General features: G+C 55.6%; 1 protein-coding gene across 5 annotated transcripts; it reads left to right on the top strand.

Moving 5' to 3' along the window:
- Window positions 1-35: 35 nt before the first annotated feature.
- Window positions 36-22,567, top strand: LOC119849272 (monocarboxylate transporter 13-like). 5 transcript variants are annotated; one of them, XM_043503901.1, is made up of 6 exons: window positions 36-55; window positions 16,361-16,460; window positions 17,145-17,354; window positions 17,488-17,631; window positions 19,155-19,922; window positions 20,553-20,908. In XM_043503901.1, the coding sequence occupies exons 3-6, from the start codon at window positions 17,153-17,155 to the stop codon at window positions 20,768-20,770; spliced, it is 1,332 nt and encodes a 443-aa protein (XP_043359836.1). In that variant the 5' UTR covers window positions 36-55; window positions 16,361-16,460; window positions 17,145-17,152; the 3' UTR covers window positions 20,771-20,908. The 5 variants fall into 5 exon arrangements, with proteins under 5 accessions (XP_043359836.1, XP_038242055.1, XP_038242051.1 ...); XM_043503900.1 differs by lacking the exons at window positions 36-55; window positions 16,361-16,460 and adding exons at window positions 12,770-12,971; window positions 21,379-22,567 and having other exon boundaries at window positions 20,553-20,585; XM_038386127.2 differs by lacking the exons at window positions 36-55; window positions 16,361-16,460 and adding an exon at window positions 12,619-12,709.
- The last annotated feature ends 598 nt before the right edge of the window (window positions 22,568-23,165 follow it).

Raw genomic sequence — 23,165 nt, 5'->3', positions numbered from 1 at the left:
CACAAGTACTCCTTTTTTTTTGCGAATACAGACTAACACGGCTGCTACTCTGAAACCTGTTCTCACCAAGGTTGGACATCTTTAGGGACACCGAAAGTCTCTGGTTTGACAGCCGTTTAATCAAAATCAGGGGTCACTAGCTGTCCATGAAGACCTCAAAGACATTCTAGTCCAGTCTCTAAATCTCTGTGGATTGACTCTGGATTGACTCTGATTTTACTAAAATCCAGATAAACCATTTGTCCACGGAGTCTTTACTGAAGATCTAGCCTACCCTAGAAGTCTCTATGGACAACTGGTGACTCCGGAGTTTTGCTTAAACCAGTTTTAATACAGAGTCACTCCAGTTGAGCTTTCCCCTACCCACGGTGTCTCTATGGACAACTGATGCCTCCAGCTTGATGCTGGTTCAAGAAGGTGTTTTCTTCTTTTCTTTTTCACAAAGGTTCTTTAAAGAATTAAATGTATTTTTTTGCTGACAGTGGCTTTTTCTGACCCGTATCTATCTATATTTTTTTAATCCCCCCCGCAAGTTGGGGGTGTATTTTTTGTTGCTTTTAATTTGCTTTGCAATGTCAGTGCTCGGAGCAAATGAAAATGGCGTTTGTAGCTCGGCCACTTGACCTTGTGTTAGTTAGTTGCCTGCTCTAGGAGGCTCTAGAGTTGTACTGGGGCAGGTCCATTGCAAAAGGGTTCTTGATGTGCTGGAGATCTCTGGAAGCATGAAGTGTAGCAAAGCAAGGAGTTTGATCCTAAGGTCTGGGGACCTTCTGGAGTTTATCAGGTTGGAGTCTGGAACGTAATGTATCCTATGTTCTAGGTATGGTTATCCAGCATGTAAATATTCCACCTTCTGAGTGTAGAACATCTACATTTATCTGGATATGGGATGCAGAACATCTAAGGTGTCTTGTCTATAGGATTGAGGGTTCTAGACTGTGTTCTTCGGGAGTCTACATATTCTAGCTCCAGAGTCCAGATCCTCCGAGATCTCCTCTTTACGGAATCCTGGGTTCCAGAATCTGTATTTTCTGAATCTAAATATTCCATCCGCCGAGTCTGGAGCCTCCTGGATCAAAGGTTTCAGGAGCAGAGGTTCTGGATTGCTAAAATGTAGATGATCCAGGTCCTCCATAGCATATGACCTCTGAGGTGTTCTGCCTATGGGTTCCTGACTTCCAGGCTTCCTCTCAATATTATGTCTCCAGATACTAGAATCTCTGAGGCCTCATGTCTACCAGATCCTGGGTTGTAGGCTCTTTTGAGTGTCTATCTCCAGATTGTGGAACCTCTCAGCTCAAGGGCTTCCAGAGCATGGGTTCTAGATTATTCATCTGTAACCCTTCCATATCCACTTTGCCTGATGGCTTTTGGGCATTTCAGGTTCTGGAGACCAAAGCTAGAGTGATGCAGAATGTTTAGTCTCTGGTCCCAGCTAAGGTTCTAGATTATCAATGGATGAGTCTAGAACACAACTGATTGATGGGCTGGATCATTAGATCAGGAATCCCTCTGGATTGGGAATACTGCAGGGTGCAAGATATTTGGCATGGGTGGCTGAGGACCCTACTCCCCCCAAGACAATTAAAGTCAGAGCAGGTTAGTGGGGCAAGAGAGGGATCTGGGATCACAGTGGCCCTAGAATAAAGCTCAAAACTTCAGCAGCAACTGGTCTTTGCTGCTCCAGAAGAGGTCTGGAACCTCTGGTGCTTCACGGCATGTGGGGAAACGGGAGAGACCTGTGGTTCTGGAATGAGGAGAGAAGTTTATCGCCTTCCAATTGCCAGGGGGAAGAGCAGATGGGAAAGGAGAGTCAAGAACAGCATAGTCTAAAGCAACCTAGGAATGGATAGTGTGGCACAGAATGGATAATGGAACCTACAACCAATGTATAGTAAAGGCTAGAACAAATAGTGCCCGCCCAGAATAGATAGCCCATTCTAGAATGGATAATGTAGTCTAGAACTGATGACATAGGAATACATGGTGTGGTCTAGAACAGATCGCCCAATCTCGAATCAATAGCTTAGGAAGGGATACCACACCTCGGAACGAAAAGACCCATCTAGAATGACAGCCCAGTCTAGAACACACAGTCTCTGAACAGTTTGCGCTGCCTATAATGGAGAGCACAACCGAGAATGGCTATGGTAGTCTAGAATTCATGAACAAGGAATGGATAACACCATCCAGGACAGCATAGTCTAGTACGGATAACCTAGGAAAGGATAGCCCAGTCTAGATCGGTAGCCCAATCTAGAACCCATTGCTTAGGAAGGGATACCGCAGCCTGGACCCATCTAGCACCATCTAGAATGGCTAGCCTAGGAAGGCTAGCACAGTCTAGAATGGCTAATCCAGTCTAGAATTGGCTGGGTGGTCTAGGATGGCTAGCCTAGGAGTAGATAGTGCAGACAGTGCAGTCTAGACGTGATAGGTTGGGATCAGGCGACCATCCACACAATGGGGCTCTAGTTGGACGTGGAACACACACATCTCCCTCTCCCATCTCCTACTCCCCACCTAGTAGGGGTCAGTTATTCTCCCTCTATCATGCGCACATGATGGGACTGGTTCCCACTACCACACATAAGGAAGATATCCCGTTCCCCACCCCTGAGCCAGCCAGAGCCCCGTCATGGGGCCGGATGGGAGCTGGCACCCGCTAGAGGGGACAGGCCCCATGCCCAATTCCCCACCCCCCGGAGCCAGCCAGTCCCCCACCCTTGGGCCAATTCACAGCTGGCATCCCCTAGAGGGGAAATTTAACAGCTATTCTTAGTGCAGGCTACTGGAGGGGTGCAGTGGCATATTTAACTTCCCCCACTCCTGTAGTTCTTCTGGGATTTGAAGACACCCCCTCCCCCAGCTACAAGCACATGTTGCCGGGAAACATGCAAACGGGGGTAAATTGCAGAGGTGGGAATATTATATATTGTCACAAAACGCTGTGGGGCAAAATGTGCTTTCAAGTCACGGCTCCGCCTTGGTGTTCTGGTGGGGGAGAGGTTTGGGTCGGGGGGGCTATTTGGAGCTGATTTGGGGGGTACCTGTCAAAAGCTGGTTCTGGCCTCACACCCTGTAGCACCTCAACACGCGGCTCGGTGGCTGGTTTCAATAAAGCTTTTTTGGACAGATGCACGGGTGCATTTTGTTTAGCAAGGCCCTGCCTGCCGGGGAAGAGCGGCCCTGCTGAGCCCCCTGCCCCGCCCCATACCCCCCAGCTCCCCCTAGAGCTGCCCTGGGGCCAGCCCTGCCTGCCAGGGGAGAGCGCCCCTGCTGAGCCCCCCAGCACCTATCCTGCAGCACAGCACCCCCTAGCGCCGCCCTGGGGCCAACACTCCCAGCACTGAAATGCAGCCACCTCTGGGATGGAGCAGCTGGTTATCCGGGGATCCCTCGCCCGGCGCTGAGATGCAGCCACATATGGGGGTGAGGGTGGGGGCGGGGGGGAACGAAAATCCCTACTCAGATGCAAATGATGGGAGGGAAGGCAGAATTGCCCACGACAAATCCCACCCAGCGACCTCGATCCAGTGTCCTTTGTGGGGACAGCACAACCGGCTCGTCTTTAGTTTTACCATATGACTCTGGGACAGCAGCAGGGTCTGGTGGTTAGAGCGAGGGGGGCAGGTGGGAGCCAGGACTCCTGGGTTCTCTCCCCAGTTCTAGGAGGGGAGTGGGGTCTAATGGTTAGAGCGGGGGGCTGGGAGCCAGGACTCCTGGGTTCTCTCCATGGCTCTGGGAAGGGAGTGGGGTCTAGTGGTTAGAACAGGAGGGGCTGGGAGCCAGAACTCCTGGGTTCTCTCCCCAGATCTGCTCCAAACTCACTGTTTAGCCTTGGACCAGTCACCCTTTTCTCTCCCTCTCCCCCTGGAAATCCACAGAGCTCATGCGTCTTCCTCTGGGGTGGGAAAGAAGCCCCAGGGGCTGGGCTGGGCTGCCTTGGGGTAGACCGGTTCCCTCCTAGCGGGCGAGGGGGGTGCTGGGCAGGATGGGACACAGAGCCGCAAGGGGCAGCTGAATTGCTGCAGGCCAACGAAGAGAATGGGGGTGTCACCCCCCCACCCCACTTGTCTTAGCTGGAAAAGAACTCATCCATAAGCTCTTAGGGATGGAACCCAGGTGTCCTGGCTCCCAGCTCTAACCCACTAGCCCCCACTCCCCTCCCAGAGCTGGGGAGAGAACCCAGGAGTCCTGGCTCCCAGCCCCCCCGCTCTAACCCACCAGCCCGCGCTCCCCTCCCAGAGCCGGGGAGAGAACCCAGGAGTCCGGGCTCCCTGTCCTGCTGTCTGCGCTCACTGAAGAGGGGCGGGGGGGGGCCCACAGACACGCCCCATCCCAGCTTCCTGTCCTAACAATGGACCCAGGGCAGCTGTGTCCTGCCAGTGTCCCTGCAGAGCGTCACTGCCTGATCTGGGAGCTTCCTGCAGAGCTGGGGGCGGGGGAGGGAGGACCGGGGGCTTGATTCAGATCAAGGTTCCCTGGGGTCAAGCCAGCGTCACCTCCCGAACTACAAGGCGGGGGGCAGGGCTGCATTCTGCTCTCAGCAACCCCGGGGTGAATTTGGAGTCAGCCACTAGGCCTCACTCCCCTTCAAGAGTCCTGGCTCCCAACCCCTCCCGCCACCCCCACTCTAACCCACCAGTCCCCCACTCCCCTCCCAGAGCCGGGGAGAGAAGTCAGGAGTCCTGGCTCCCAGCCCCCCCTGCTCTAACACTAGACCCCACTCCCCTCCCAGGGCCAGGGAGAGAACCCAGGAGTCCGGGTTCCCAGCCACCCTGCTCTGACCCACCAGCCCCCACTCCCCTCCCAGAGCCAGGGAGAGAACCCAGGAGTCCTGGCTCCCAGCCCCCCCCCGCTCTAACCACTAGACCCCACTCCCCTCCCAGAGCCGGGGAGAGAAGCTAGGAGTCCTACACCTTTAATACAAAAACAGGGACCCTCGATTATTATCCAGTTCTCCCCTGCACAACAGGTGTAAACAATTGCACTCCTTGATCTGTGATGAGGCTCACTTCTGGAGGGGCTGGGGGCAGGTCTTAGACACACTAGTCGTCTGGAAAAGGTGTGTGTGGGGGGAGTTTCGATTTGTGGGGCTAGATAGGAGCTGGTGCCCCCTACAGGGGACAGGCCCCGTGCCCCATTCCCTGCCCCCCTGAACCAGCCAGTCCCCCGACCTTGGCGCCAGATGGCAGCCGGCGCCCTCTAGGTAGCATTGTGTGTCCTGAGCCCCGTACTGCCCCCCACTCGAGAGGATTTCCCCTGCCTTACCCACAGCCCCCAGCTTCACAGACCCTCGTGAACCCCGACACCACCCCACTACAGGAGCTGGGGGGGCTATTGCTGAGGGGGGGCTCCAGACCCCCAGGATCAGTGGGGCTCCGGTCTCTGCCAGTGGCCCTACAGCCGTGCCTCTGCCACAGCCGGAGGCCAGCTGGCCGGATTTCCTTCCTGTGGCTCAGAGCCGGCAAGGGGGCGGGGAGCGGACATGGGGTCCCCCCCCCAGCTCCTTCCGCAACAGTCACAGAAGCAGGAAACAGGTGCGAAGACGTCATCCCTGGGCCCTCCCCACACAAACACACACACCAGTGACCCCGGAGGGCTGGGGTAAGTCACGGCCCCAAGGAGGCAGCCAGGCCGTGGGCCGGGGGAGACAGGGTGAGGCCGGGAAGGCAGAGAGTGGAGCCCAGACAGATCAGAGCGACAGGCCCATCTAGCCCGGTATCCAGCCTGCTGCCCTGGTCCCGATAGTTCAGTAACCTATGCTACCTTGGACTATTTCAGCCTGGTTATCCAGGGACCCCTCAGCCGGCACGAAGATGTGGCCACCTCTGGGGCGGGGCGGCTGGTGACACAGGGACCCTTCGCCCAGCGCCGAGATGCGGCCACCTCTGGGGCGGGGCGGTTGGTGACACGGGGACCCCTCGCCCGGCCTGAGATGTGGCCACCTCTGGGGCAGGGCGGCTGGTTATCCAGGGTATCCTTGCCCAGCACCGAAACTCACCCGCTGTTTGCAGTGGGACAAAACTCATCTAAACGCAATCCCACATTGCTCCCCCCGCCCGGCCCCGCTCCACCAACAACACTCCCCCATCAACCCCTCCCCACACACACAAACACACACGCACACACAGCCAACGCACGGGGCACAATCACACACTGCTGTGTGCACGCGCGCCCCCCATCTCCTTCCTTGTGTGTGCCCATGCACACTGCCCCCCCATGCTGCTGGTTTAGGGGGGAGGGGTTGCACAGCCTCCAGTCCCAACCCCCCCCTTACACACATACACACACTTCCTCCCAGTGGAAGGGGCGGCTGGGGGCGGGTAGGAGGAAACAGATCAGCTAGAAACTTCCAGGACCGATGGCCAAGAAAAACCAGAACCACCCCGACCCCCGCCCACCCCCACCGGATCCATCTCTCGGGAACCGCGCCCCCGCCCCACTAGCCCATTCTGCAGCTCGGGGCTGCCCCCTAGTGACAGAAGCTGGCCTCTCATTCCTGGTTCATTCCCAGTTTCTTCTCCCTCATTCCCAGGGTGTGTGTGTGTGTGTGTGTGGATGGAGCCCCAGAGTGCGATACAGGATTCCCAGGTCAAGCCGCGTCGCGGCTCCGTGACTCAGTTTCCCCACCTGCGCAAGGAGGATGTGACTCACTGAACCGCCACGGGAGACGCTTCCCAAGCAGCGGGCCGAGGGGTCACTGCACACCAGGCCCCAGACCCAGGCAGCCCCACTCAGGAATCCCTTCCCCCCCACCCCAACCAGCCTGCAATCCCCCAGCCCTGCTGCCTCACATCAGAGCCAAGGGCCCATCTACCCCGGCATCAGGCCTGCTGCCAAAATCTTCTGCAAAGAGCAGAGGTAAAAGAGCAGCAACCCAATGCTTTGCTAAAAGGGGTGGATTGTGTCGCTAATTCATGCCCCCCCAACCCCCCAACACACACACACACACACAGAGCAGAGGGCATCACACACACAACATTCACGTTATGTGAAGTATCATTGCCGGAGGAACCAGGCTTTTGACCCAGTGCAAGGCTTGGCTCATCACAGATGCTCCCCCTCGTGGCGGTCCTCCGGTGGTCTGCTTCTTCCCCTTGACTCACCCCTCCGGCCAGTTCACCTTCGCCCCTTCCCCTTCCGGGGCGATGAATCCAAACGTCCGATTCCTCCGTCCGGTCTGCAGCCCTCTGTCCTGGGCCCCATGCCCCGAGACCTCACACCCTTCTCTCCCCTGCCCCGGGACTTCAGCCCCTTTCCGAGCAGCAGGTTGGGGGGCCCGGGCCAGCCCGTCCCCGACGCCCGGCTGCCTGCTTTCGCCTCTCAGCTGGCCTCCCTGGAATTCCGGATCCTGCCCTGTTCTCAGGGCCCCCCACCGCTGGGGCCTGCCCCCCATCCCCGCTGGCCACTACTTCGGAGAGGACCCGTAGCTTCTCTATCCCCCTCCGGACCCCCCCAGGCTGCGCCACTCCCAGCGTCTGTGCTCTGCTCTCTCCCATCGGGGGAAGCGCGGTTCTCCAACGGGGCCTCGTGGCGGGTGATTGGGCACCGCGATCTTCGGTGCCGACTCCCTGGGGGCTCCAGCCCCGGAGCACCCATGGGAAAAATAAATAGTGGGAACCACAGCTGTTGGCTGGTGCCCCGATCAGCTAATTGGGGGCTCGGGGGGGGCGGAGCAAGGGCAGGGCCTTGCAGGAGGGAGTGGAACAAGGGCGGGGCCTCAGGGAAGGGAGTGGAGTGGGGGCGGGGCCTCGGGGGAGGGGGGAGAGTGAGGGAGGCGGAGGAGCGAGGGAGGGGGCTTGGGGGAGGGGGTGGAGCGAGCGTGGGGTCTTGGGGGAGGGAGCGGAGGGGGGGAAGAGGCGGAGCAAGAGCGGGGCCCGGGGGCGGTGGAGCAAGGGAGGGGGCTCGGGGGAGGGGCGGAGTGGGGGTGGAAAGAGGCGGAGAGACAGCAGGCCCCCTGGGGAGGGGGCAGAGCGAGGGCGGGGCCTTGCAGGAGGGGGTGGAGCAAGGGCGGGGCCTCAGGGAAGGGAGTGGAGTGGGGGCGGGGCCTCAGGGAGGGGGGAGAGCAAGGGAGGAGCCTTGGGGAGAGGGCAGTGCGAGCCTGGGGTCTTGTGGAGGGAGCGGAGTGGGGGCAGGAAGAGGCAGAGCAAGAGCAGGGCTTTGGGGGAGGGGGACGGAGCGAGGGTTTGGGTCTTGTGGGGTGGAGCAAGGCAGGGTCTAGATGATCTCCTGAGGTCCCTTCCAATCCTGATATTCTAGGGGGTGGCATGGGGGCGGGGCCTCAGGGCAGAGCACCCCCAGGGGGAAAGGAAAACTCACCGCCCGTGCCCACGATCCTGGACCGCATCGAAAAGGGGATGGTGGGCAGGAGCAGGGAGGTTTTGTTCCCTCCGGGTTTGGCTGCCCGGATCCTCCGTCCAGGGCTGGGGCCCACGGTTCCAGGGGGAGGGCGATGAATTGGAAGAGGGCCGGAGACGAGCCGTGAGAAATATTCAAGAGGTAGGAAACCCCGGCTTAGGGCGATCCCACCCCGGAGCCCGATCCATGTAGCGTCACCAAGAGACGGCTGAGGGGTGGCTTGCTCCCGGTGTGCCGTTGTGGGTGACGCCCCCAGACCGATTGCCAAGGGCCATCAGCGGGACAATGAGCCTGGGGATACAACTGATGGATACACCAACCTGGCTGGCTCTTTTGGGGTCAGAAGAACATTTTTGTATAGCAAGCAGAGGTTTTAAGTAACTTCTCACTCCACTGGACCTAGGTGCTGATTGGGAGCCAGACAACTGGAATACAATACCGGGCGCTGTGTGATTTCTGTTTTCGGCTTCTCGACAACCAGGAAGGGGGATCAGGAGCACAGTCTGTGACCGGTGGGTGACTCTAACTTCAGTGTTAACCACCAGTTTTGGGGAGAATCTGCGCTTCTTTTTGCAGCCTGCCCGGACCCTGGCATTTCCCCAGGCCACACGAGCCAGGAGAAATAGTCCAGAATTAGAAAACATGGCTTAGAACGATCCAATCCAGGAGCCCAAGTGTCACCAAGAGACAGCTGAGGGGTGACTGGATTCCTGTCTCTAGATATCTACGTAAGGAACATATATTTCACTCTCCAGCCTAGGAGAGGAAGGTCTAACACCGTCCAACGGCTGGAAGATGAAGCTAGACCAATTCAGACCGGAAAGATGGTGCAATTATTTTAAGAGTAATTAACAATTATCCCTGGTAAAAAAAACTGATGCCAGATTGCCTGTCTGAACGGGTCTAGCTTCAACGTCCAGCCGTCGGCTCTTGTTAGATGGAAGAGTCTAAATCAAATCTCCTGTCCCCCTTGTAGACCGGGATCAAATCACCCCTTCGCCTTCTCTCCGTGAAGCTAAACAGACCAAGCTCTTCTCATCTCTCAGCGTAAGGCACATTTTCAAATCTTTGCATCGTTCCAGTAGCTCTTCTCTGAACCCTCCCCGGTTTATCATCGACATCAGACGCGCCGTTGACCTCCCTCCTGGCTGGTCTATGGGCACAAGTTCTTTGTCTCTCGGACCACGCAGACTGCCACAGGAAAACATCCCCAGACTTGTTGGGTACATGGGGGATTTGCGTTAATTACCCCTCTTGTGTTTCTCCCTTCCGCTCCAAGTTCAGGAAACATAACCCCGTGGCCCACGAAGAGGCTCGGACGATTTGTAAAGTCAATACAATCAGCCTGGAATATTCCAGCGTTCTCCAAAGCATCATATCTGCCACACCTGACTCACACTTCACAGAAGTTACCAGCTATTAAGGATGGCCAGACTGGGTCAAACCAAGGGTCCATCTAGCCCAGTATCCTGTCATCCGACAGTGGCCAATGCCAGGTGCCCCAGAGGGAAGGAACAGAACAGGGAATCATCATTCCCAGCTTCTGGCAAACAGAGGCCAGGGACCCCGTCCCTGCCCACCCTGGCTAATAGTCATTGATGGACCTGTCCTCAATGAACTTATCTAGTTTTTTTTTTTTAACCCTGTTCTAGTCTTGGTCTTGAGAACATCCCCTGGTGAGGAGTTCCACAAGTTGACTGTGTGTTGTGTGAAGAAATACTTCCTTTTGTTTGTTTTAAACCTGCTGCCTATTTATTTCATTGGGTGACCCCTGGTTCATGAGTAAATAACACGTCCTTATTTACTTTCTCCACATCCGTCGTGATTTTATAGCCCTCAATCATATCCCCCCTTAGTCGTCTCTTTCCCATGCTGAAAAGTCCCGGTCTTATTCATCTCTCCTTGTACGGAAGCGGTTCCAGACCCCGAATCATTTTTGTTGCCCTTTTCTGCACCTTTTCCAATCCCAATAGATCTTTTTGGAGACGGGGCGACCACATCTGCACGCAGCATTCAAGCTGTGGGCGTCCCATGGATTTATATAGAGGCAACAGGATATTTTCTGTCCTATTATCTATCCCTCTCTTAATGATTCCCTGCATACTGTTGGCTTTTTTGACGCCGCTGCACATTGAGTGGATGTTTTCAGAGAACCAAGGATGCCAAGATCCCTTTCTTGAGTGGGAACAGCTCATTTAGACCCCATCCTTTTATGCGTATAGCTGGGATGATGCTTTCCAATGTGCATTACTTTGCATTGATCAACATTCAGTTTCAGCTGCCGTTGCGTTGCCGGGTCACCCGGTTTTGTGAGATCCCTTTGTAGCTCTTCGCAGTCTGATTTCCCAGTTTATATCTCCTCCTTTGACTCAAGTCTTTCTGCTTTCAGTCCATGTCTTCGTTCCCTTCTTTCCGGCAGACTATTTATTCCCCCCCTCCCTTTGATGGTTATTTTCATGGGGCTCCTGGCTTTTTCACAGCCAACCGACAAGCAACCCAGCGCCTCGAAGTCTCATAGTGACTTTCCCCCTTCCAAACACGGAGAATTTTTCATGGGCTTCTGGTTCCAAAAAGCAACACCCTGGAGTTGTCCCCTTTATTTGGTAAAAACGCCCGCCTATCTTCTTTTTTCAAACCACACCAGGCCAACCTGGAGGCAGACTATATCCGTCCGATTTTGCCACAAACTGAGATCTAACACCGGCTGATGTGAAGCTCAAAGAATATGCCTTGTCAGAGGAAAGTCAAAGCAGATGGCTTTCTACGCCCTTGGGTTTTTCACTCCCTCCTCTCTACCGGGACGATCCGTTGCAGCGCCGTTGGCATCCGACAGCGGCCTAGGAGCATTTGGGGCTAGATCCAGCCCCGCAAGGGAGTTGAAAACGCACGACGGCGGAAGGATCGGCTGCCGGTTGCGTTTCCGCCGATTCAATCAGCGTCGTCGGCCGCACTGTCATTGTAACTGAAGGGAGGCGGGGAACCGACCATTTGCCGTGTCCGGCGAGGGGAGAGCAAGGTGGGTTTGGTTCGATCGGCAGCAAAGGGAGAGGGAGGGGAGACATGAGGAGAAAATGCCCCCTTTGTGCAGGCCGCAGGGCAGCCCCATAGCCACACCCCATGCCCCCTCTGTGCAGGGCACACGGCAGCCCCATAGTCCCCCAGATATCCTCATAGCCCTCCTGGCTTCGATGTCTCCTCTGTGCAACCCCATAGCCCCCCCAGATGCCCCCTCTGTGCAGCCCCATAGCCCCCACCCCCTCTGTGCAGGGCACAGGGCACCCCATAGCCCCCCAGATATCCTCTCTGTGCAGCCCCATAGCCCTCCAAATGCACCCTTTGTGCAGGGCATAGGGCAGCCCCATAGCCCTCCGCACCCTGATGTCCCCTCTGTGCAGGCACAGGGCTGCGCCATAGCCCTCTGAGTCCCCCTTCTGTGCAGGAAACGGGACAGTCTCATAGCCGCCCCGATATCCCCTTTGCCAGGGCACATGGCAGCCTCATAGAGCCCCCCATGCCTCCTCTGTATAGCCTCATAGCCCTCCCACCTGCCCAAATGCTTCCTCTGTGCGGGGCACAGGGCAGCCCCATAGCCCCCCAGATAGCCTCTCTATGCAGCCCCATAGCCCTCCCCATGTCCCCTCTGTGCAGGGCACATGGCAGCCCCAGAGTGCCCCCAGATGTCCCCTCTGTGCAGGGCACATGGCAGCCCCAGAGTGCCCCCAGATGTCCTCTCTGTGCAGCCCCATAGCCCCCCAAATGCACCCAATGTTTCCTCTGTGCAGGGCACCCCCATAGCCGCCCCCCAGATGTCCCCTCTGTGCAGGGCACACAGCAGCCCCATAGCCCCCCAGATATCCTTTCTGAGCAGCCCCGATCCCCCCAAATGCCCCCTCTGAGCAGCCTCACAGCAGGCCTTCTATGCAGGGCGCAGGGCAGCCCCATAGCCCCTCTGTGCACCGCCAAAGCCGCCCCCCATGTCCCCTCTGTGCAGCCCCATAGGCCCCGACGTCCGCCCTGTGCAGCCCCAGGACAGCCCCCGAGCTCCGCCCCCAACACTGCCCTGTGTCAGGGAGGGGGGGCAGGGACAAGAGGCGGACCCACGAATTAAGCCCAAATCAGCGGATGCTCCGCTACAGCCCAGCCGCGCCTGCGCCGGTGGGGTGAGAGCGGGAGGCGGGGCTTCGGGGGCGTGGCCTGCTTCCCCCCCCCGGCTTCAGTCTCGGCTCGCCCGGGCGGCCGCCGCGCCGCGCCCCGCCCCTTTGGAACGTTGCGAGCCGGTGGCGCGGCCGCCGCGCCCCGCCCCTTTGGAACGTTGCGAGCAGGTGGCGCGGCCACGGCGGCCCACGTGAGCGCCCGGCGTGGGCGGGGGGGACGTGGGGTTTAGGGGTTGTTTTTTTTTTCCGGATTTGTGGGGTTCATTGGTCCTCGCATTCCCCCCCCCCCCGCTTCTTAAGGGGGTCCTGGCTCGCCAGCCCCTGGGAAGGCGGAGGGGGGGGAGCAGGCTGGTATCTGGGTATAACGCCCAGAGGGGGATTTCTGAAGGGGGGGGGATTTTTTGCCTTGGCTTTTTCGGGGGAGCAGCGGAGGCTGATGTGATGCTCGGCCAGGTAAGGATCGGGGGCGGGGAGATCAGCGACCAGGCGGGTATACAGGTGTAACGCCTGGCGAAGGGGAGGGATTGCCACCCCCCCTCCGGACTGGAGGGGCGGAAGGGAGGAGATGGCGTTTAGAGGTCCATGGTTTCCTGCTGCGATTCGATAGACTTTGACCCTGGCCACACTAGCTCTGGTGGTGGGGGAGGGGGAGACCCAATACTACTACTCCCCCCTCCCCCCCCCGCCAGCTGCTGTTGCTTCCCCCTTCCCTGGAGTGAGCATGGGGGAGTCACCTAGCTAAAGGGGTAATTTCCCCCCCCCCCATCGCAGCTCCCTCTACTAGATCCCTTCTGACTGCTTTTGATGCGGCTGATTCTGGGGTGAGTCGCTGCTGGGGGAGGACAGTGAGGGGGCATGTGATCTTGGGGGTGATGGAGATGGGTTCACCCTGGTATGTCTTGGCTCTGCTGGGGGCAAAGATGTTAATAAAATCCTGGTGGCAAGATTAAAGAGTTCAGCACGTGGGGGGGGGTCAATTTTTTGCTGATTTACTCTTAACTGTCACTGAAGGCGGGGAATAAATGTCTGATCCTCTTAAGGCAGTGGTTCTCAAACTTTTGTACTAGTGACCCCTTTCACATAGTAAGCCTCTGAGTGTGGACCCCCCCTTACAAATTAAAAACACGTTTTTATATATTTAACACCATTATAAATGCTGGAGGCAAAGCGGGGCTTGGGGTGGAGGCTGACAGCTTGTGACCCCCCCATGTAATAACCTCGTGACCCCCTGAGGGGTCCCAACCCCCAGTTTGAGAACTTCGGTCTTAAAGGTTTGTCTACCCTGGGACGTTCATTCAGTTCAAGGGCCAGGTGTGCGTTTAAATCTGCTCTGAAAATGGATTATCTGTATTAGCCAGTTCACGGGGACGCAGAATCGGGTCCTGTGTGTGTGTGGGAGTTAAGCAGATATGAAAGTGTAAATGAAAGTCTTGTCAGCTAAGCCTTTAAGTGCCGGAGCTACTCCTGAATCTCTGTGGAGACTCTGGATTAAGGGGGCTTCGTTCCGATCTATCTTCATCCACTTTGCGCCAGTCGCTTCCGTGTATGGAGAACCCCTTATTCAAGATGCAAAAAACTGAAGGCAATCTGGTTAACTGGGTTGAGGTGCAAAGTATGAAGTAAGCCGTTGATCAGAATAATTTCCCTTCAGAGAATTGTAGGACGGGAAGGGACCCCGAGAGGTCATCTAGTCCAGTCCCCTGCGCTCATGAAGTATTATCAATACCAGTGGTTTTCAAACCAGTACCAGTACTGCAAGGCCAATGGGAGTTTGTGGGGGGCGGGGGGGGGTACCTGTGGGCGAGAGCCTCCCGAGATAAGCCCAATCCCCTGCCCCACCCCTGAGCCCCCCCAAACCTGGAGCCCCCTCCTGCACCCTCATCCCCAGCCCCACCCCAGAGCCTGTACTCCTAGCCCAGAACCCTGACCCCCTCCTGCATCCCAACCCCCTGCCCCCGCCAGAGGCCCAACCCACACCCTGAATCCCTCATTCCCAGCCCCACACTGCAGCCCGCACCGCAACCCTGAGCCCCTCCCACACCCCAAACTCCTCATCCCCAGTTCCGGTGGCTCGTGGGCATCAACAATTTTCTTCAACTGGGGTCGCCAGGAAAAAAAAATTTGCAGACCACCGATCTAGACCACATCTCTCTTGGGTGCGACTCGCACGAGACCCCCATCACCGGTTCTTTGCTCCCGTAAAACTCCTATATAAGAAGTGAGATCGCTGCGTCACGTACGTGGAGGCTTGAAGACTTCCTTGAAAACCCAAATAAAGCAGGGTGTGAATGCGGTTCCACAAAAGCCCGATAGATCTGGCATATCAGGCTCTTGGATTGCCATGCGGTCAACTCCTAAAGATGACGGAAAGCAAAGATTGAAGAAAGCAGGCAGCGGAGAGTGTGGGTAGACTGTCTAGTTTACGTCTTTTCTTTTTTCTCTCATACCCCTTTTCCATTACAACCTTGCATGTCTCAACCCCTGTCCACGTGTGATATTCGAGAGAGCCTGAGTTTACTTCTCCACTCCGCCTGCTATTTCTGTCAATCAATCTCCCACTGCCTTGGACAAGTCACTGCGGTTCGCTCCAGCAGGCGGGCGTTTGGTGTTCTGAATTGTTGGAGCAATTTCTTACGGGTGGGGGGTGGGGGGAAATTCTCCACTGCTAACAATTTTGCAGTCGAGGTTGGAGGTTCGCCAAAGGGCTCAGCTCTGGGGATGGTTTTTTGGGGACGTTCCCCAGCTTGGGTTACGCGGGAATTTCAGCCTGGATGATCGCTCAAATGTTGCCCCGGTTCTTTTCGTTCCCTCCGAAGCGTCTGGCGTTGGCTGCTGCCGGAAGACAGGACACTGGGCTAGATGGATCTTTGGTCTGGCCCAGTCTGGCCATTACGTACTTTTGGGGGGCATGCACCCCAAATACCCGCCCTCCCAAATCTACTGTTTTCAACTCGGTTTTGTTCTTCTGTGGTTTGCTTGGATATCACAAGCTATGAATTGCTAAATCATAGAATTGTAGGGCTGGAAGGGACCTCGAGAGGTCAGCTAGTCTGGTCCCCTGCCCTCAAGGCAGGACTAAGTATTATCTAGACCATCCCTGACAGGTGTTTGTCTAACGTGCTCTTAAAAACCTCCAATGACGGAGATCCCACAACCTCTCTAGGCAATTTATTCCAGTGCTTAACCACCCTGACAGTTGGGAAATTTTTCCTAATGTCCAACCTAAACCTTCCTTGCTGCAATTTAAGCCGATTGCTTCCTGTCCTATCCTCAGCGGTTAAGGAGAACAAATTTTCTCCCTTCTCCTTGTACTCGAAAACTGTGATCGTGTCCCCTCTCGGTCTTCTCTTCTCCAGACTAAACAAACCCAAGTTTTTCAATCTTGCCTCCTGTTTTCTAGACCTTTCATCATTTTTGTTGCTCTTCTCTGGACTTTCTCCAATTTGTCCACCTCGGACCTGGAATGTGGCACCCAGAACGGGACACACTACTCCAGCTGAGGCCGTATGAGCGCGGAGCAGAGCGGAAGAATTACTTCTCGTGTCTGGCTTACGACGCTCCTGCTGATGCAGCCCAGACTGACGCTTGATTTTTTTTGCAGCAGGGTTACTCTGTTGACTCATATTTCGCTTGTGGTCCACTCTGACCCCTGGATCCCTTTCCGCAGTTCTCCTTCCTTGGTGATCATTTCCCATTTTGTAGGTGTGCAACTGATTGTTCCTTCCTAAGTGGAGTATTTTGCATTTGTCCTTATTGAATTTCATCCTCTTTACTTCAGACCACTTCTCCAGTTTGTCCAGATCATTTTGAATTTGAATCCTCTCCTCCAAGGCACTTGCAACCCCTCCTGGTTTGGTATCGTTTGCAAACTTTTACATGCGTTCCTGCTACCGACCAGGTCTGGAGGCCCAAAGTTATTGCAAAGCCTCTTTCAAGCGTCACGTACGTTTCCCGATGTGCAGGAGAACTTTCATTGGCCGCCGTTGTTCCGGGTCGTGGGTCGCTCTCTTTTTGCGCATGATACGTCAGGTTTAATCTTGCACTGAATATCTGGGGAGACTCTGGATTGAGAGGGCTTCGTTCCGATCTATCTTCATCCACTTTGCACCCAGTCTCCCAGGAGGGTCTGGCAGTGGGGAGAGGCCCGTTGATTTGAGGGGGAGGAGGGTCACCCCCTGGCTTTGGGCGCGTGCCTCTGGGATTGCCTGTAGAACAAAGAACTGAGGGAAGGCAGAAATTAGGGTCTTCCAGCTGAATGGTGCCCCCCCATGGAGCTTACTGTGTTGACACCCTAAATGACCAATCTCCCCAATAGAAAGGTGAGAAATAAGATTGGGGCAGGGGAATGGGTGGGGGGCACACAACCCCTGGCATGGGGGGAGGGGAATGGGGGGACACAGAGCCCCAGGCATGGAGCTGGAGGCCAGGAAGGGGGGGCACGGAGTCTTTGTGGGGGGGTATCAGTGAGAGATGCAAAGGGAGGGAAAAAGGAGCTGCTCAGAGGATGGGACTGGAGGAGCCAGGAGCTCCCCCCTACAGCCAGCCCCCACCCCGCCCCCCACAGTGCCCCCTACTGTACCCCAGGACAAAAGCATCTGTTCTAACACCCTGCTCTCTCTCCTGCAGTGAGCCCCATGCCGGTGGTGCACCCCGAACCCCCTGACGGGGGCTGGGGCTGGATGGTAGTGCTGGCTGCCTTCTTCCAGTCAGCGCTGGTTTTCGGGGTGATCCGCTCCTTCGGCGTCTTCTTCATGGAGTTTGTGGGGTACTTCGGGGAGCTGGCGGGGCAGGTCTCCTGGATCACCTCCATCGGGATCGCCGTCCAGCAGTTCGCTAGTGAGTTTGGGGGGGGGGCAGGGGATCCTGACCCTCTTTTGGAGGTAGGAGGGAGAACCCCACTCCTCCCCCAGAGTCAGCTGCATCGCAGGGTAACAGGGCCTGCCCGGTTTCTCTCTGCTGCCCCCTGCAGGTCCAGTGGGCAGCGCCCTCAGCACCCAGTATGGCGCCCGCCCCGTGGTGATGGCCGGGGGCATCCTCTCGGGGCTGGGCATGCTCCTGGCATCCTTCGCCACCAGCCTGACCCACCTGTACCTGAGCATCGGGCTGCTCTCAGGTAGGTCCCCCCGAACCCCCCCCCGCCTCAGTGCCCTCTGGGAGTATCGTTGTTCAAGGCTGGGAACAAGAGCTTCTGGGTAACCCAGTGCACCCTGGGACCATTCTCGCCCAAGACCAGGAGCAAGGGATTCTGGGTCTAATATCTGGTATTCCAGGCAGGAATGACCAGTTGTTGCCAGTGGTGGGTTTTCAGAGCTTCATTTCACTGCATTTTACCTTTTCCGGGAGTTCAAACAGCCAACCCGAGCAAAACCTTCGTTGGTGGGCTTGGCAACATTCGATGTTGTTCGTTTTAGAGCATTTAGATGGGTCATTTTGATGCTTTCTTTTAAAGCGTCTCTTTGAGATTTTTTTTTTTTTTTATCCACTTATGCTTTCACGGTTGCGTAAGATTACGGGTTAGAACCATTTTATTTTTTCAGGTTTTAGTGACTTAAATTTGCACCATTGCACAAAAAGATGGATGAAGTCTTTTGTTTTCTCCCCCCCTGGTTTTATGGATTGAAATTTGCAAAGCGGCGGGAAACCGCGAGGGCTGGTCGGACAAGTATTGACCAACAGACATAGAGGTTGAAAAAGTTAGACCTTGGTAGCCATAAAAACAGAAGTGGTCCCCATCACGTGTACAAACAAAGCTGGATTTCAGGATACTTTCTTTAATCCATATGGCACACAACTTTACTTTGCTGATCTGTACATTTCGATCTCTATTGATGACCATATCTGTTCGTTGGTTTGGGTGTCTATAGCTGCATGGGCGTTTACCAAAATTTACTGATGGGGGGGGGGGGAAATATAATTCTTCTAAGCCTACCTGTTGGAGACCATGAAGTCTTCCTGTCTTACTGTTCTACTAAATTAGGGCTTTAAAATAGTTGACCTTTTTCAAAATGGCTGCCATCATGTGGGGGGCAACCATGGACCCAGGGAGGAAGGAGCCAGGGCTGCTTCAAAATGGCTGCCACTGTGTCTGCGGAATCAGTGGGGAAGTTGTTTGGAGGGAGGAGAGCATAGGGGGGAAAGGAGTGGGGCGTTTTCAAAATGGCTGCCATCCTGGGGGGCGGGGAGAGAGGGAACTGTGGGGCCACAAGAGAAAGGAGCAGGGCCTTTTCAAAATGGCTGCCATCCCATGGGGGGAACTGTGGGTCCACAGGGGGAAAGGAGCAGGGCCTTTTCAAAATGCTGCCGCTGAGGGGGATGGTTCTGGGGGGGCATCAAAGGAAAGAGAGGACCATCAAAATGGCTACCGTTTCATGGGTGGGGGTTGGGAAAAGGAGCTAGGTCTCATTCAAAATGGCCTTCAGTATATGGTGGGAGGGTAATCACTGAGGCTGGGGTAGGAAGGAGCCGGGCCTCATTCAAAATGGCTGCAGCCACACGGCAGCCATTTTGGAAAAACGAGTTAAAAAGTGGATGAGCCCAAAACAGTCTCATTTGTGGCCATGTCTGGCCTGTTGCCATAACAACCTGGATGTGGAGGGGGCTGATGTGTGTATTTTACGCCTCCCCTCTTTTTTGCAGGCTTCGGGTGGGCCTTGGTCTTCACGCCCTCCGTGGCCTCGGTGGCCCGTTACTTCAAGAAGCGCCGGACGTTTGCCACGGGCTTGGCCTTCACGGGCGTGGGCTTGTCCTCCTTCGCCTTCTCCCCGCTCTTCCAGCTGCTGGTGGACACCTATGCCTGGCGGGGGGCCCTCCTGGTGGTGGCCGGCATGTCCTTCAACCTGGTGGTGTGCGGTGCCCTCATCCGCCCCCTGACCCTCAAGGAGGACCTGGCCAGCCCCGGGGACCCTGGCGGGAGCTGCCTGGGGAAGCTTTCCACCCTCTTTGGCCTGTCTTTGCTCTTCCACTGGCCCTTCATGAGGTTCGTCTTGGCCGTGACCTTGATCAACACCGGCTACTTCATTCCCTACATCCACTTGGTGGCCCGGGCCCGGGAGCTGGGCTTCGACGAGTACCAGGCTGCCTTCCTTATGTCCGTGGCGGCCATGGCTGACCTGTGTGGCCGCCTCCTCTCGGGTTGGCTGGCCGATTGCCGGGTTTTCCACCTTGGCCACATCTTGGTGGCCTGGACCTCCCTGACTGGCATTTCCTTGGCGCTGGTGCCTCTGGGGCGCAGCTACCCGCTGCTGATGGCCATCGGCGTCTGCTACGGGTTCTTCTCCGGGGCGCTCACCCCCGTGGTCTTTTCCATCCTGCCGGAAATCGTGGGCATCGGGCAGATTTTCGGCTCAATGGGGCTGCTGCAGATGATGGAGAGCATCGGTGGGCTTCTGGGAGCGCCATTCTCTGGTAGATTGCCGCTGGCTTTCTTCTCCTCCCGTTCAATTAATTGGAAATGAGCTCCTCCTTCCCCCATAAATCAATCCCCAACCCTGCCCTTTCCCTCGTAACCTTAAGTCATAGACTTGGTCCTTCTTGGAACCAAGACTCCTGGCCCCTACCCTGGTCTTGGGAACAGTGGTTAACATGTGAACATCATCCGACTTGGCATTAGCTGCCCTCCAACCCCAGATGGGGATAGAACCAGCAGTCCTGACTCCCAGTTCCCCCTGCGCCAACCAGCTAGACCCCACAAGGTTCTTGTGACTTCGTTCTAGGTTGCCCTGGTTCTAGGTCACCCTAGGTTTTGATCTAAGTCACCCTGGCTTCTTATGGCGTTGTAGGTCACATGTTCTAGTTTGCCCTACGTTATCTGGATGTTGTTCTAGATCGCTTTGTGTTCATATGACAGTCTAGGTCAACTCCATGTTCTAGGTTGTCATGTTCTCTCTGGATATTGTTCTAGATCACACTTGGCTCTTGTGTCATTTGAGATCGCCTTCATGTTCTAGGTTGCCCTATGTTCTCTGGCTATTGTTCTAGCTCACCCTGGGTTTTCCTGTTGTTGGTCTAGATGACTCTTTTCTTTCTCTGTTCCAGGTTGGCTGCGGGACATGACTGGGGATTATACAGCCTCTTTCCTGGCAGCTGGGGCTTTCCTCTTGGCCGGGAGCCTGGTTTTGGTCACTCTGCCCAACTTCTTCTCCTGCCTAGACTCCTCCCCTGCTGCCTGCCATGGCACCAAGGTGGAGGCTGGGGCAGAGCCAGCCGCACTGACAACGGCCTCTGGGGAACTTTACTCTCAGGACAGAGACTAGCCATCCAGAAGCCAAGATCTCAGAGAGCCGGCGTGACTGCAAGGGGGTGGTGGCAGTGGCTGGGTGAAGGGGGGAACCAAGGAAGGACAGCTCTTTTGGGGCCCCTCAATCCATTATCACAGCCTGGGGCTTCTCCTCCCCTCCCTGGGTCCAATCCCCTGTTTGTATCCTCTGATCCCTGGAGCGAACTCCTTGACTGGGACCAGGTTCTGGAAGAGCTAATGCGGTCAGGGCGTAGATTCCAGCCTGGGGAGGGGTCCTAGAGTTTTGCCTCTCTTCTTACCTACCATCCCCTTCAATATCTCCACCGAGAAGGATGCTCCTTCACAGAAATAAGCCACAGAAATACCCTTGCCCTCCTGGGTTCTCCGCCGGTCCTCCCATGGGCTCCAACCTCCCAGAAGCCTGCTGGAAGCTTAGGGCCCATTGTGGAGGTCCATAATTTGGGGAGGATGCTGAGGAAGCGGGGGAGGGTTCAGTCTATAAAGACTCCAGCGAGGAGCAGAAATTGGATCAGAGTCTGGGTCTAACACAAAGAACATTTTATAAAGTGGGGCGGAGGACCGGGCCACTGCGTTCATTTGGGGAAACCCTGTATACACCATCAATGGCAGATGTATGCAGACAGGAAATAAAAGGCCCACTCTCATAATATCGTGCGGTAGGCCCCTGCCTCAGTTTCCCCACTTGCTGCTGTGAATGGCTGGCAGGAAATGGACACCCAGCTTTGCACCCCACTTCGGGGGCGGGAGGTTAGTGATGTCCCAGAAATGCAGTTATGGGTGTAAAGGCCCCCCTCCCGGATTTATGGATTTTGTGCAGCTAGATGTGTAATTAGACGGGTATGGCTAGGGAAGGGGGGGGTCTCATCTGGCGTAGTTTAACCCCCCCTTAATGCTAATTTAAAGGGGGGAGGGAGTTGTTTAGCGAAATGAGGTTTTTTTTGGGGGGTGGGGAACAAAAGCAGTGGTTTCGAGTGCCACCTGTTTTGGAACAGAGCTGTGTTTGGGGGGAATTAAAACGAGCCAATTCCTCTAACGGGCGTCTGAGTTCCTGGTCCCCTAACCAGCGCGTGAGAGGAAGGGGCCCAAGTGGGTGACTTCAGCTTGGAAGTGGCCACAATGCCCGCTGGGCAGGAGGGCCAAAGGTTGAAAGTGCCTCACTGAAGCAAAGTGGGCTTGAAAGTTCATCTTGAGTTTTCTCAGATTGAAATGAACAGGTCTCTTCACAGCGGGGTGGGGGGGACGACAGCAGGGAGGGTGAATATTAATGGAGTAAGAAGGGAGGTTTCTCCAAGGATTGGGCAAAACAGCTTGGGGTAGGTTTGCAGAGTGGGGGAAAGTAAACAAGAAAAGGGATTAATTTAGGTATGGTGCAGACCTGGTGATGGAACCCAGGAGTCCTGGCTCCCGGCCCCGGCCCCGGCCCCTGCCCCTGCTCTAACCCACCAGACCCCACTCCGCTCCCAGAACTATCCTGTCCTTGGGAGTTTGCCCTGGGCTCCCCCTGTGATCCTGGCCCCTGTCCATTGTCTGGGGCATTGCCCATACCCTTTGTAATTCAGCCTTTCCCAGGCTCTTTGGAGGCGGCTGGTTATCCAGGGACGCCTCGCCCGGCACTGAGTTGCAGCCACCTCTGAGGCAGGGCGGCCGGTTATATGGGGACACCTTGCCCAGTGCTGAGATGTGGCCACCTCTGGAGCGTGGTGGCTGGTTATACAGGGATGCCTGGAAGCTGCATAGAAACTTTTTAAAGACACCATTTTAGGGGCTCCATTGAAAGGCATACCCCCAAATTTAAAAAATCCTAGCAAGAGAATCCAGAAAAGCATCACCATGGTTAAACAACCAAGTAAGAGAAGCAGTGAGAGGCAAAAAGGCATCCTTTAAAAAGTGGAAGTTAAATCCTAGTGCGGAAAACAGAAAGGAGTATAAACTCTGGGTAAAAATAAAATTAGGAAGGCCAAAAAGGAATTTGAAGAGCAGCTAGCCAAAGACCCAAAAAGTAACAGCAAAAAAATGTTTTAAGTGCATCAGAAGCAGGAAGCCTGCTAAACAACCAGTCGGGCCCCTGACCAATTGAGGTGCTAAAGGAGAAGTCAAGGACATTAAGGCCATTGTGGAGAAACTACATGAATTTTTTGCATCGGTCTTCCCGGCTGAGGACGTGAGGGAGATTCCCAAACCTGAGCCATTCTTTTTAGGTGACAGATTAAGGAACTGTCCCAGATTGAGGTATCATTAGAGGAGATTTTGGACCAAATTGATGAATTAAACAGCAGTAAGTCACCAGGACCAGCTGGTATTCACCCAAGAGTTCGGAATGAACTCAAACGTGTATGTCTACACTATGAAATTAGGTCGACTTCACAGAAGTCGATTTTATACAGTCGATT

This window comes from Dermochelys coriacea, chromosome 28 (genome assembly GCF_009764565.3).
Source record: "Dermochelys coriacea isolate rDerCor1 chromosome 28, rDerCor1.pri.v4, whole genome shotgun sequence".
NCBI lineage: Eukaryota > Metazoa > Chordata > Testudines > Dermochelyidae > Dermochelys > Dermochelys coriacea.
The sequence above is the reverse complement of the archived record's forward strand: the minus strand, read 5'-3'. Positions and strand labels throughout refer to the sequence as shown.